Below are 15911 nucleotides of genomic sequence, written 5' to 3' on the forward strand. Positions count from 1 at the left end.
TGAAAGTTTCACTGTTTCAATGCAATGTCTTGGATAACAGAGCCAACAAAATATTTCGTTCGTCTCCAATTACTCATGGACTGCAACGAATCAGATAAAGTACAATATTAACACAATATTAAAACCTATACAAGATTTTGGGCCCCTCTTTTACCTCATCCAGTTTGGTTTGGGCACAAGGGAAAGAGAAGGTGACTCCCACTGGAAGTTTCTTATCTTTGATCTTTTGCTTCTCCATAAAGTCCCCCAGACATTCAGCAACATGGTCAAATAACTGCGAAAGAAAGACACACTTTCAACACTTTCTTTTTTAAAAACAAATATGCATTGTCCTTGGTTTCTGAGACACTCTACAGTAGGACAAATAGACAGAGAAATAACGCATACCCGTGTTCCACTGCCATGCATGATGTCTTCTGGAGTCTCATAGATCTGACTCTCCATCTGTACTGTCTGCTTCTTTTCATGAGAAACTTTCACTCGCAGGATTCGGAAATTCGAGCCACCCAGATCCAGAGCAATGAAGTCCCCCTTCTCTGTAACATGGAACGTAAATGAATGTAAAAATGCGAGTACAGACAAATGGAAAAAACTTAACATATTATGACTTGGCAAGATAATTATAAAATCTAACGCACTGAAAAGCTTTAGTTCAGAAAATTATTTTGTATATGATGAATGTGTATTGACAAAGGAAAACAGTTCTGATTATTAGCGAAAATAAAGCAGGGTTCCCGCTGGCGCTCGTCACACTTGTCATTGACGAACATAATCCATCAACGACGAAAAGAAAATTACTAGCAATCGTCACAGTGACGAATGTATTTGTCATCTTTATCGTAAGTCATCTTTTATAGAAATCTATCCACAAATCCCTCCGTTTGCCGAAATCCAACCGCAGTGAAGAGACGGCAGGAAACCAGAGTGTAAACAATGAGCATGTACTTGTGACCAAGAAAAATTGACCACACATAATGACCAAATGAGCGCCAAACTTTTGACCAATCGCAGTGCGTCTTAATCGAGCTGGTGTGGTGATGTAATCATCTCTGCGTAAACCAAACAATGCCAAAGTTGACAAAGTTTTTTGGGCGGGCTTCTTCAAGCACTGAAAATGATTTAAAGGAGAACTGAAGGCAAATTTTTTTATGATCAAAATTCTATTTATCTCATTTTATAAAATGTAGGAATGCATTTTTGGTAGCTATTTTGTCGCTGCTATAGCAAGTTATGAGTGTTTGAAATACGCTCTGTAATATATCAGTCCATATGTCAAAGCAATGGCTGTAAACGAGATTCGTTGAGACCTGTGCGAGACATCGTAGGACGGAAGTAAAACGTACAGTGGAAATCAAAGTGACCAACATCTGCCAACGTTGTCAAAAGACGCACGTGCCCTCTTTCGAATGCTGATGCAATCAAGCCGGAAGTTTTGTTTGTTCTGATAGCAATCAAGAAAGTTTGAAAAAAGTAGGCAGTAATCGTCATTTAAACTCATTTTTGTACAACATTTCGTTTGGAAAACAGTTCATTTGGTGGAATAAATGCATGTAAACAATTTTCAAAATGGCAGCACTGACACCTGGTTGAAACTTCACGCTTCGAAGTCTTGCACAAGTCTCGTGAAGATAACGCGCGTATAAGTGACGCCTGCCGTGGACCCAATGAACTAAATTCAACATGGCTAAAAACCGAATAGGCCGATAAGTATATTTAATTGCAATTCGTTGCCAATACGAATCAGGATATAAGGTTACTAAAACCGAAAACGTAATTGAATAACACGTTAATTAAGAAACAAAGCAAGTTTTAAAATGACTCCAGTTCTCCTTTAAGGGCTGAAACAGCCATGGGGGAGACACACTCAGAGCCCCGACCGTTCCCGAACACACCGGACAGTGTCAGTAATACATGGGTCGGTAAAAAACGCCAAAGTGAAAGTGCCAACAGTGGAGCTATGTTTCAGGGGGGCATGGTGTGTCGAGTCCCCGTAGCGAACGTATGATGAAAAGCACTGTGTCATGCTGTGTTCGGCTTGTAAATCGACAGGAAATTCGGATTCTTTTACTGTTGGTTGTTCCAAGATTCTTCTCAACTCTGTTCAACTGTAAATCAAGTTTTGTGTCAAAGTAAAGGCTAAAGGGAGTCCTTATAACCCTTTTGAATAATTCCATGTGAAAATAACCTTAAGCTCAAACTAATGAGGTTTATTTTAGCTTGATGGTGCACAGGGAGCACAAAATCAAGTCTTTCTTGTCAGAGGTTAGAGTGGAGCCCAAATTTTATATGTAATGGAGAGACCTTTGGTAATGTAACTGTACAAATATTTGAATTGTGCCAGTTTGGTTGGTATAAACCTGTATGCGGCAGCGGGGGCGTGGTCAAGCATCGGTCTGTGACCGGAGGGCGGAGTCAGGGAAGGTAAGTGGCAGAATCACTGCACCTGATGTTAATTAATGTGTTTGTGTGTCTTCCCCAGTGACCGCGCCCTATTTAAGGAGAGAGAGCGAGAGCAGAGGGAGCTCTCTCCCCAACCAGGCAACTTGTGTGTGTGCGCATGCGTGTGTGGCTGGGAGAGTCAAAAGTTTGCACTGAAAAGTGAAAAATAAAAGAGTTTTGTGAACTCAGTTCTGGCCTGCCGTCCTTCTGTGCTCCACCCACCCATACGAACTGTCACAGTGGTGCTGAAACCCGGGACCGAGCACAGAAGAGAACAGCCCCATGGAGTCCTCCCCCTTCGCAGACCTGATCCACGCCCTCACCACGGCCCAACAGAGCCAGCACCAGGCGCTGCTCGCCCTGCAAAAGGAGCAAGAACAATGGTTCGAGGCCCTGGTGCTGGCGCAACAGGAAGATCGTCGGGCGTTCCGGCACCTCCTCACGTCGGCGGGGTCCACCAACTCCACCGCCGCGGGCCCTTCCCCCCTCACCCTAACGAAGATGGGCCCGCAGGATGACCCCGAGGCCTTCCTCACGCACTTTGAGCAGGTAGCAGAGACCTCGGGGTGGCTGGTGGAACAGCGCGCGGCACGCCTCCTCCCCCTGCTAACGGGAGAGGCGCAGCTGGCCGCGCTACAGCTCCCCGCTGACCGCCGGCTGGCCTATGCGGACCTTCGCCGGGCCGTCCTCCAGCGTGTGGGACGCACCCCCGAGCAACAACGTCAGTGCTTCCGCGCTTTGTGCTTGGAGGAAGTCGGCCAGCCGTTCGTGTTTGGCCAGCAACTCCAGGACGCCTGCTGGCAGTGGTTGAGGGCCAACAACCGCGACACCGAGGGAATCATCGACCAGGTGGTACTGGAGCAGTTCATTGCGCGTTTACCAGCAGGAGCCGCAGAGTGGGTCCAGTGCCACCGCCCGGCGTGGCTGGATCAGGCAATCGAGCTGGCGGAGGACCATCTGGAGGCTGTCCCGATGGCAGGACAGCAGACAACCTCTTCTCTCCTCTCCTCTCTCCCCCCCTCCTCCTGTGTCTCCTCCTCGCCCCATTCCCCCACCGCGGAGGCGAGGGCCGGCGCCACCCCAGCCGGCCCGCCGTGCCCTCCCGTTTCTCCCTTCTGTGTCTGTCTCTCCCCCCCTCAGGTGAGTGAGCCCCAGAGCACTAGTGCAGAGAGGAAGCCCGGGCCGGTTTGCTGGCGCTGCAGGGAGCCAGGCCACCTCCAACAGCAGTGCTCGGTAATGGAGGTGGGCGCGGTGGTTCGGATCCCCGACGTGCCAGGAGCCGCCCTCGATCGGGCCGGAGTGTATCGCATACCGGTGAGTATCCAAGGGGATACACATCAGGCGTTGGTGGATTCTGGTTGTAATCAGACCTCAATCCACCAAAACCTGGTGCAAAACGAGGCATTGGGGGGAGCACAATTGGTGAAGGTGTTGTGTGTGCACGGGGATGTTCACAACTACCCTTTAGTGTTGGTCCACATTTTTTTCGAGGGGAAAAATTTATAGTGAAGGCGGCGGTTAATCCTCGCCTTACCCACTCGATAATTTTGGGGACGGATTGGCCGGGATTTGGGGAATTAATGAGTCATCTAGTGAAGAGTGGGTCCTGCCATAGTTTAGTAGGGGGAGGTCCCGGTGTTGCATTGGCGGGAGCAGCTGTCACAGAGCCATCATCAGACGTCATCTCCGCGTCAGAGTGAGGAGCCGCCGGCTCCTCCTCTCTCTATTGGGGAATCCCTCGCGGATTTTCCATTAGAGCAGTCATGAGATGAGACTCTGCGGCATGCGTTTGACCAAGTGAGAGTAATCGATGGTCAAACGCTCCAGCCAAACGCGACCCTGTCCTTCCCCTACTTCGCGATTATGAAGGATAGATTATACCGAGTAACGCAGGACACTCAGACTAAAGAGCGAGTCACGCAGCTTTTGATTCCGAAGAGACGCCGGGAATTGGTATTCCAGGTGGCTCACTTTAATCCCATGGCTGGACACTTAGGGCAGGATAAAACACTAGCCCGAATAATGGCTCAGTTCTATTGGCCAGGGATTCGCGGCGATGTCCGTAGGTGGTGTACGGCGTGCCGCGAATGCCAGTTAGTAAATCCAGCGGCCATTCCAAAAGCACCTTTGCGCCCTCTCCCATTAATCGAGACCCCGTTCGAAAGAATTGGGATGGATCTCGTCGTGCCATGAGATCGGTCAACATGAGGGTACTGCTTTATATTAGTTCTAGTGGACTATGCAACGCGATACCCGGAAGCGGTGCCTCTTCGCAATATCTCAGCACGCAGTATTGCAGAAGTGCTCTTCCGCGTCATCTCCCGAGTTGGAATCCCGAAAGAGATTCTGACTGACCAAGGCACCTCGTTTATGTCACGTACACTGAACGAACTGTATGGGTTGTTGGGTATTAAGCAGATCCGCACCAGTGTGTATCACCCACAAATGGATGGTTTAGTTGAACGATTCAATCGCACCCTCAAGAATATAATTAAAAAATTCATAAGTGAGGACGCACATGATTGGGATAAATGGCTCGAACCCTTGCTATTTGCAGTGCGAGAGGTCCCCCAAGCCTCCACGGGGTTCTCCCCATTTTAATTATTATATGGGCGTAAGCCGCGCGGCATTCTAGATGTGCTGCGGGAAAATTGGGAGGAGGGACCTTCACCAAGTAAAAATGAAATCCAATACGTTATTGACCTGCGCGCAAAACTCCACACACTCACCCACCTAACCCAGGAGAATTTGCGGCAGGCCCAAGAATGACAAACCCGCCTGTACGACAAGGGTACGCAACTTAGAGAGTTCGCACTGGGAGATAAAGTACTCGTACTGTTGCCCACATCGAGCTCCAAATTAGTCGCTAAGTGGCAAGGACCCTTTGAGGTCACACGGCGAGTTGGGGACGTCGACTATGAGGTGAGGCGAACGGACAGGGGTGGGGCGCTACAGATTTACCACCTCAATCTGCTCAAACTCTGGAATGAGGAGGTCCCCGTGGCGTTGGTGGTTCCGGAGAAGGTGGAGCTGGGGCCGGAGGTTCAAAAAGGAACATTGGCATCACGTACCTCTCCAGTCCTCTGTGGAGACCACCTCTCCCCGACCCAACCCGCGGAGGTTGCCCAGTTGCAGACCAAGTTTTCGGACGTGTTCTCGCCCCTGCCCGGCCGCACCAACCTCATAGAGCACCACACTGAGATGCCCCCGGGGGTGGTAGTGCGTAGCCGCCCTTACAGGCTACCCGAACACAAGAAAAAAGTGGTTCGGGAAGAACTCGAGGCCATGCTCGAAATGGGCATCGTCGAGGAGTCTCACAGTGACTGGAGCAGCCCGGTGGTCTTGGTACCCAAGGCCGACGGGTCGGTCCGGTTCTGTGTAGACTATAGAAAAGTCAATGCGGTGTCTAAATTTGACGCGTACCCAATGCCTCGTATTGATGAGTTGCTCAATCGACTAGGCACGGCTCGCTTTTACTCGACACTGGATTTAACAAAGGGTTATTGGCAGATCCCCTTGACTCCATTATCCCGAGAAAAAACGCCCTTTTCCACACCATTCGGCTTACACCAATTTGTCACACTTCCTTTTGGGCTGTTTGGGGCGCCCGCTACGTTTCAGCGGCTGATGGATAGGGTCCTCCGCCCCCACGCCACCTATGCGGCTGCCTACCTCGACGACATTATTATCTATAGTAATGACTGGCCGAGGCACCTCCAACATCTGAGGGCTGTCCTTAGGTCGCTGAGGCGAGCGGGTCTCACAGCCAACCCGAAGAAGTGTGCGATTGGGTGGGTGGAAGTATGGTATCTGGGCTTCCACTTGGGCAACGGGCAGGTGCGTCCCCAAATTAACAAGACAGCAGCAACTGCGGCCTGCCCGAGGCCCAAGACCAAAAAGGGGGTGAGACAGTTCCTGGGGCTGGCTGGCTATTATCGTAGGTTTATACCTAATTATTCGGACGTCACCAGCCCGCTGACTGATCTGACTAAAAAGGGGGCACCAGATCCGGTCCAGTGGACGGAGCAATGCCAGCGGGCTTTTTCTGAGGTAAAGGCTGCACTGTGTGGGGGGCCACTTTTACACTCCCCTGACTTTTCTCTCCCCTTTATGTTACAGACAGATGCGTCGGACAGAGGGCTGGGGGCTGTTTTGTCCCAGGAGGTGGAGGGGGAGGACCGCCCAGTGTTGTACATCAGTAGAAAGCTGTCGGTGCGTGAGGGGCGCTACAGCACTATTGAAAAAGAGTGCTTGGCAATCAAGTGGGCGGTCCTCGCCCTCCGTTACTACCTGCTGGGACGCCCTTTCACCCTCTGTTCGGACCACGCGCCCCTCCAGTGGCTCCAACCCTTTAACTTCAAGGTGATCCACAGGCCGGGGGCGCAGATGGTCGTGGCCGACTTCCTCTCCCGTCAAGGGGGGAGGAGTCGGCTGCAGGCCGTACGGCCGCCCGGCCTGAGTCAGGCAGTGGGGGTATGTGGCAGCGGGGGCGTGGTCAAGCGTCGGTCTGTGACCGGAGGGCGGAGTCAGGGAAGGTAAGTGGCAGAATCACTGCACCTGATGTTAATTAATGTGTTTGTGTCTTCCCCAGTGACCGCGCCCTATTTAAGGAGAGAGAGCGAGAGCAGAGGGAGCTCTCTCCCCAACCAGGCGACTTGTGTGTGTGCGCATGCGTGTGTGGCTGGGAGAGTCAAAAGTTTGCACTGAAAAGTGAAAAATAAAAGAGTTTTGTGAACTCAGTTCTGGCCTGCCATCCTTCTGTGCTCCACTCACCCATACAAACTGTCACACTGTATTAAGTCCACTTTGATATGTCGGTAACTAAGAACAAATACAGGCTAAGAAAAAGTGAAGAATACTTATTTGACTATTTTTCAAGGAAAAAAAATGGCGAATATTTTTCAGAACCCAGGGGAACGCTGATAAAGCCAAGGAATCTCATACACGGCTGACTTCATGACAGTGATGATAATGGCATTATTCAAGAAAAAGTACTCTCAAGGCAATTATTAATGATTGCTTAGTTTTTTCGAAGTGTTGGTTATGCATATTTAAAAAAAAACACACCATTATTCTCTGGCAGTACTGAGGAAACCCCTGAACCTTTTTACAACGGATGCTTTAACAGTGACGGTAAAACTGTGATTAATGAAAGTGTCTTGAACCCACAAGAACAGTCGACAAAAACATTATTGCAGGAATCGCTGCATGTTCTTTATAACCTCCATCGGTTGCTTAGATCCTCCTCAGAGATGCACAGTGTGTCCGGATTGTCAATAGCATTTGTGCAGTGCTTGTTGCCAAGCAACAACAAAAATCTGTTGTACAAGCAGGTTTGGCCTTTCTTCAGACTGGATGTTGAATTTCTTCAGGCTTGTGCTTGTTCAAGCGATGTCTTCCTGAGTGTTATCTCTGAGGAGCGCCTTGGGGACATTTGTTATGAAAAGTCATGCTGTTTCCATTTCTGTGTACTATAATGTTAGAATGCCTCAAAAATATTAGGCGTGTGTATGAAGAAGTGATGCAAAATATTCCACTCGCAGTACAAACATAATATCAGTATCATATGAGATTGTCAATATTTAGACTGGCTGTTCCACTCTTCCTCATTTTCTATGTTAAATAATGTATTGCTGTAAAGATCTCATCTCATTTCATTATCTCTAGCCGCTTTATCCTGTTCTACAGGGTCGCAGGCAAGCTGGAGCCTATCCCAGCTGACTACGGGCGAAAGGCAGGGTACACCCTGGACAAGTCGCCAGGTCATCACAGGGCTGACACATAGACACAGACAACCATTCACACTCACATTCACACCTACGGTCAATTTAGAGTCACCAGTTAACCTAACCTGCATGTCTTTGGACTGTGGGGGAAACTGGAGCACCCGGAGGAAACCCACGCGGACACGGGGAGAACATGCAAACTCCGCACAGAAAGGCCCTCGCCGGCCACGGGGCTCGAACCCGGACCTTCTTGCTGTGAGGCGACAGCGCTAACCACTACACATAGGTCGCGTTAACCGACAATTGTCCGTCATTGACGGATTTTTTTTTAGCTATGACGGAAAAATCTGAAGGCCGTCGGTCATTTTGACGGATGTTTACCGTTACCATTACCAATAACAATAATAGCCTAATAATAACAATAATAAAACACAATTGAAATGATTGGCAAGTTGTGGCAGAGTTTTCTTACATACAGTATACATAGTCTTCACTGCCGTCACTTTCAATTTGAGCTGACGTTGCGGCAGTCTTGATGTTCAGTGCTACTCATGTATACATTGTAGCCACTGCGCAAGGCTGTTCCCCCCTATCGCGCTCCTGACCGCGCTCTGACTTTTCTACCACTAGCACAGTGAGATGTATTAAAGGGATAGTTCGGGATTTTTGACATGAATCTGTATGGCATCCCCATCAATAGTGTCGTGCAAATACACTGACTTACCCCCGACAGCATCCTGTGAGTCCAGTTCTTGTCCAGTTTTGGTCCAGACGAAAGTAGTCCGGCAAGTTTGTTGGGGTCACGAAAGTAAAACGTTTTTCGTCTCAAAACAGTATGTGTTCAAAAGAGTGATATATTTGCATCACAAAACCGTTGGCAAATAAAAAGTCAGACCTCGAAATCGCTTGGCACTATTTTCTCTCCCTTCTTATCACTGCGCGCTGCCGGCTTCATCCAGCTGTGGCTCCAGCTTCAAGGATAAGCTGGAGCCGCATAAGTAGGAGTCCCGGTGGGTGGTTTGTATTCGATTCGTTTATATCCTGACCTTGTCAGCTGTCACATTTATGTTCATGGACCCGGTAAGCTGGTAAATAATATTTATTTATTTTTTTCTTTACCAAATTCTAACAGAAAACAAGAGCGCCTGAAAGGGAAAACCGAGCCGCCTCACGGCTGTAATGCAAATTGCTTTCCTCCTCAGTATACAAGTGCGTTTCCATGGCAGGGAAAAAGAAACTACCACTGCTGCCTATGTAGTGCCCTATTTATACAAATAGGAGTCATTCAGGATTCAGCCATGACACGGAGCAAAAACATGGCTGAATCCTGAATGACTCCTATTTGTATAAATAGGGCACTACATAGGCAGCAGTGGTAGTTTCTTTTTCCCTGCCATGGAAGCGCACTTGTATACTGAGGAGGAAAGCAATTTGCATTACAGCCGTGAGGCGGCTCGGCTCAGTTTTCCCTTTCGGGCGCTCTCGTTTTCTGTTAGAATTTGGTAAAGAAAAAAATAAATAAATATTATTTACCAGCTTACCGGGTCCATGAACATAAATCTGACAGCTGACAAGGTCAGGATATAAACGAATCGAATACAAACCACCCGCCGGGACTCCTACTTATGCGGCTCCAGCTTATCCTTGAAGCTGGAGCCGCAGCTGGATGAAGCCGGCAGCGCGCAGTGATAAGAAGGGACAGAAAATAGTGCCAAGCGATTTCGAGGTCTGACTTTTTATTTGGCAATGGTTTTGTGATGCAAATATATCACTCTTTTGAACACATACTGTTTTGAGACGAAAAACGTTTTACTTTCGTGACCCCAACAAACTTGCCGGACTACTTTCGTCTGGACCAAAACTGGACAAGAACTGGACTCACAGGATGCTGTCAGGGGTAAGTCAGTGTGTTTGCACGACACTATTGATGGGGATGCCATACAGATTCATGTCAAAAATCCCGAACTATCCCTTTAATGTTTCCCTTCTCTGCAGAAGACACGTCATTTTTGCTATTAAAAAAGGAGATGCATTGGGTTGTCTGTGTCGTTTCCCTGCCTGCACGTCTTAATGCAATAGCGCTCATTTAAAATGAAACAAATGTCGATTTATTGTATTCTTCCCCAGCAAGCTTAGGAAGCTTAGGAACATCACTGCTCGAATATCTGCTAAACTATCATTTTAATGAGAGCACGGGTAGACAAACTAACATTTAAACATTACTTCGTTTTATTTAAGACCTTCCGTGTCAGGTTCCAGGCTCCGCGGGGTGCAGCTGCACCACTGGTGCTTCTGATCACTTCCCTGGGAGAAATGTTTCCCGACTTCAGAACTTTGGCTGAAGTGGCGCTGGTTATTCCAGTCTCCAGTGTCGCAGCAGAGCACGGGTTCAGCCTTCAGAATAAAATTAAAATGTCAATGAGAAGTCGTCTGTCCAAGGCAAAGACGCAAAATTTAATGACAATTGCCTCGACAGCAGTCTCCATTGACGACTTTGATTATGCACAAGCGAGCTCCCAATTTAAATCCATGCGGGCCAGAAGGAAGGTTTGAGCTCACGCAAACAGGTCAAATTAGATTGTCACTTAAATCGTTGTAGTGGACTGTTCATATTTTAACTGCAATTGTCTTGCTACGTTGTAAAATAACATTGTTCATATGCCCGTTAAGGCACAACAGCCGCAATGTTTTTAGCGGAGGGAAAATGGGTTCACAAGTGACCGAACGTCAGAATCTCTGTTCATCTTTTTGCATCATAAATACATAAATAAATGATTAAATGATACAAGCTTGTTCTGTGAATTAATTTTTAAATGAAAATGAGTCCATGAAAACACAAGTTATTAAATATATAGCATTTATAGCCTATATACATTGTCATTTAAAAGTTAAAATAAAATGACAGATAATAATGGACAATGACAGAATTTTTACGACCCTGTCCGTCAAAATGACGGACAATGAAAAAGTCTAACACAACCACTGCCACTACACCACCATGCCACCCTGTTGTAAATATCATTTTGTTAAATATAAGAATCAAAACCATTCTTTTTCAAAGTTTCTATAAAACGAGGCACGAAGATCCAGCTGGACAGATTCACAAACTTAAAACACAGTGATACATATTGCATATTATGGAAATTTTTCAAAAATGTTTACCACATTTATCACCACGGGCAATTGCTCTAAGACAACAAGGGAGGCTCAGCCTCCTCTAAAAATGACGAACATCGTGTAGGATGAATTGCGCTAGGCTTATGTTATACCCGACCTTATAACATTGCTATTTCAGATCCAGAATCATAGAAATATATGTGCTCAACCCAACTACAGTGCGAAATCATTCCGTTATAACTTTCCCCAGTTCGCCTAATGTGTGCGTGAGTTTTTCCCCCTCGTGACAGCACGATGCAGCCCAGCCTCAGTGGACTTCAATGGCATTTGGGAGCGATGCGCTTTTCAATCTCAAAATGCAAGACGATTATTGGACAAATACTGCGAAAACGCCCGCCCACGGACTCCCAGCCTCACAGTGGGAGGGACATGGCAAAGCTTTCCGCGAGGAGACTGGTGATTGGTGAAAGCGGCCGGATATTTTCTTTGATTGACAGCTCATTTCAAATATAGACAGGCAGCGGTGAATTTCAGTTCAATCCCATGTGGATTCGCAAGTGCTGTGGTGTATTGTAAGAGATCAGCTTACATTTCGATTTCATTCATTACATACGGTTTCTACCAGCTTTTTTAGTTTGTATATATTTTCATTGTAAATAAAGTGTAAATATAGTGTTGTCAAGTTTGCTATCTTAGTTCCAGAAATGTCGTTTATTTGAGTGACTGAACTTGAACTTGAGGGGGCAGTCAGCTAGCAAGAAAGCTGTGCACGGATGCCAAGCATTGCTGATTTAATTTTGGCGAAGCCATTTGCCAGTCTTCCTTTCGAGGAAAAAATTAAAATTAAAGAGCAGGGTAGACCAACGCCTCAAATTGACTTGGTGTAAAAGGTAGGGAATAATACTCATTCCTTTCAGCTCTCCTGGTACGAGAAAGTGAATTGGCTAACAGCAAGTGACCCACATCAACAACAGTAAATAGGCTACTTTAGTAATACGTCATGGATGGACCAAAAATATAGAATCTATTTAAAATGTTTATGCTGAGTATATTATATTGGAATATATTTTTCTGGATATGAATTAAACACAGCTACAATTTGGAAAACATTTTTAAACAAAAACACAGCCGAGAACATTTCACACTACAGACCTAGATTAAAAGTGAAGGGTTATCAAAATTGTCAATAAAACATTTCTCAGTCAAAATAAGTAAAGGGGAAGTCATGGCCTAATGGTTAGAGAAACAGCTTTGGGACCAAAAGGTTGCTGGTTCGATTCCCCAGACTAGCAGGATTGACTTAGGTGCCCTTGAGCAAGGCACCTAACCCCCAACCGCTCTGGCAAGAGTGGTGGCATACCTTGTGTCTGATTAGCCAAAGAAAAACTGATGATGTGATCATCAGTTCGGGCATTGAACCCGACTAACTGAACTGAAGTAAAATATAGGGAAAGTGTCATTAAATGAAATGTGTGGCACCCAGCTCTATGTTTGGCTCCCCAAGGTCAGTGCTTGTGCCTATTCCAGAACACTCTGCTGTTACTGCTGAGGTTCCTGACAAAGAGCTGCTTTCAATAATGATCAATTTTTAAACAACATGCCACAATTTTAAAATATAAAATTTTAAAATATACCCCCCCCCCCCCCAAACACCACCATCATGTATATTGGACAGTAGGCTAAGGGGCCAAAAGAACCTGTTATTTCACAGTTTGTGACCCTGCCAACAATCAGCCAGATCAGAGGCAAGAGTATGGGCAAAATTGATGTGTTTTTTCTTTTTTCTTTTAAAATCTGGAAATATTGTAACCGACCAGCCTCCCCTGTTTGAAAGACTACCAGCCGCCACTGTTTATCACATATTTATCATAGCAGGTTTTCATTCAAAATTTTTTACCTAGTCTGGCCAAGAAGAATTACAGCAGCACTGAAGAACTTCTCCATTCCAACCAACCAACCTCATTTAAATTATCCAAGCTTGTAAATGTATACAGTACTCACTCATTCATACTGTAGGTTTTTCTCAATTTCGACTATTTTCTACACTGTAGAACAATAATGAAGACATCAAAACTATGGAATTATGTGGTAAACAAACAAACATACAAACAAACAAAAAAGTGTTAAAAGTTTCATATTTTAGATTCTTCAAAGTCACCCCGTTTACCTTGATGACGCTTTACACACGATTAACATTATCTTAACCAGCTTCATGAGGTGGTCGCCTGGAATGCTTTTCAATTAACATGTGTGCCTCGTCAAAAGTTAATTAGTGCAATTTCTTGCCTTCTTAATGCGTTTGAGATCAAACAGTAAATAATAAAAATACAGTAAATAGCCCTATTCAACAACTATAGCAATCCATAATATTATGTAGGCACGAGTGTTTTACTGGGAAATACACCACTCATATTTTTTCATACGAGCTACATTCGGGACATGGAGAACCAAAACAGTGATATAAATGTCACTCATGAGGAAATTGATGAATTGTTTTGAAAAATTTGGGTACTTTTTGTTTGTGAATGTGTCTATATAATAAAAAGAAAATCACATGCTGGCATGAAGATATGAAGTTTATCTTCCCGTGTTGAAAAACTCACATTTTTCATACGAAATACATTGCGGATCTGAGTGACATATTTAAAGAATATTGGCTGGCTTTTTTTTCATGTTATATCAGATATATTCCATTCAGCTAGCATGACAGTGAATGAGTCGAAGATGAGTTCAATATCATGCTAGCTGAATGGAATATATCTGCTATACCACAAAAAAAGCCTTTATTATTATTATTATTATTATTATTATTATTATTAATAATAATAATACACATTCCTTTCAGGTGTTCAACGTGTCTTTCTCTTTCAAAATTCTCTCAAAATCTTCCATATTTAATGAAGCAAACCTGGCGGCCATGTTTGTTTACAAATTCACAGTCGCTTGCAAGCATGGAAGTTTTACATCTCCAACGTGTCTCTTTTCCAGTTTTTCGATGTCTGTTGATATGTTTTTCTCTTGTAAATATGCATGAAGAATATATAATGAAGTTTTGGTAGCCTTTCAGGTGTTCAACGTGTCCTTCTCTTTCAAAATTCTCTCAAAATCTTCCATATTTAACACAGCAAACCTGGCGGCCATGTTTGTTTACAAATTCACAGTCGCTTGCAAGCATGGAAGTTTTACATCTCCAACGAATCTCTCTTCCAGTTTTTCGATGTCCGTTGGTATGTTTTGTAAACATGCATGAAGAATATATAAACGTAGCCTTTCAGGTGTTCAGTGTGTCTTTCTCTTTCCCGGCAAACAAAGAAATGCTTCTGCACATGCGCAGCAGAAAACTCTCTCACTGAATATACACATCAGCTCCGACATGTGATGTCATGTTGTCTTGACAACCATACAATATTCTAAACCATATTCAACAATCATTCTCCATTGGCTAGAGTGGCATAATACACGTAGGATAAGCGATATGCTAACAATATTGCATGCTATCAAACCAAATGAATGAAACCTGCTGGAAGGGAAGGGTTTTTATTCCACTGAAAAAGTGTCCTGTATGTATAATAAATATATGTTATTTACCAGCTGGGAGGTCCATATCATGAAATACCATGACCGAGGTCTTGAAAGTACTGACCGAGGCCCTCTGGGCCGAGGTCACGGTATTTTACCATACGGACCAACCTTAAGCTGGTAAATAATATATTTATTTTTGTCTTTACCAAATTCTAACAGAAAACGAGAGCGCCCGAAAGGGAAAACTGAGCCGAGCCGCTATTTTGAATCCTCATTCACGGCTGTAATGCAAATGGCTTCCTCCTCTGTATACAAGTGCACTTCCATGGCAGGAAAAAAAAAAAAACTACATTTTGTAGTCCCCTATTTATACAAAATTGAGTCATTCAGGATTCAGCCATGTTTTTGCTCAGCGTTAGCAAGTTACAGGTTTTTAGCTTTCTCCTGCAATATTTTCTTTTATTTTGTCTTCATCAAGGTAGTAAAACTCGCTTTCGCTGTGAACACTGTCGTTATCGCTATCCATGATGTAAAATTAATGCTATTCTCCTGAGAAATGCAATAATAAATGTTGACAAAAATTGCTACTATGGTTGTTGTTGTTGTGAACGAGCGAGTCACCAGAGGACCATAACCGGGGTCCATACCGTAGGATACGGACCCACTTGCCAGCCAATCAGAGCACAGGATTTGATGGAAACCGGACCATGAAAAAAATAATTCCCGGTATTTCACTCCAATGATGTCACTCCCAGTTTTTTCCCGCTGACTAGACACGCGTTGTCAAAATGGCGAACCGGTTCAAAATTAAAACTCTTTGGATTAAGTGTTTTTGTGGATGTGTCCATATAATATAAAGAACATTACACAGTAGCACTAAGATATGAAGTTTATCTTCTCATGGTGAAAAATATTTTCACTCGTAAATATACATTCAGCACTCAAAGGTAAACTTCATATCTTCACCCCACCATGTAATATCCTTTATGTTAAGAACTATTCAACGAAGTAAAGAGAAACGACACCCATCATTACTTTAAGACATGAAGTGTCTTTTAATTTATAAAAAATAAAGAAAAAACATTGAATTAGAAGCTTTGTCCAAAT

At 44.9% G+C, this 15911-nt stretch overlaps 1 protein-coding gene across 1 annotated transcript in view; it reads right to left on the bottom strand.

The window, feature by feature from the left end:
• Window positions 1–15911, bottom strand: part of hk1 (hexokinase 1) — an 87502-nt gene that overhangs the window by 39898 nt on the left and 31693 nt on the right. The window contains exons 3-4 of the mRNA XM_060926320.1: window positions 388–536; window positions 155–274 (exon numbers count right to left, since the gene is read on the bottom strand). Of these exons, the coding sequence (XP_060782303.1) occupies window positions 155–274; window positions 388–536 (269 nt within the window). The remainder of the gene's footprint in view (window positions 1–154; window positions 275–387; window positions 537–15911) is intronic.

Source organism: Neoarius graeffei, chromosome 7 (assembly GCF_027579695.1).
Source record: "Neoarius graeffei isolate fNeoGra1 chromosome 7, fNeoGra1.pri, whole genome shotgun sequence".
Taxonomy (NCBI): domain Eukaryota; kingdom Metazoa; phylum Chordata; class Actinopteri; order Siluriformes; family Ariidae; genus Neoarius; species Neoarius graeffei.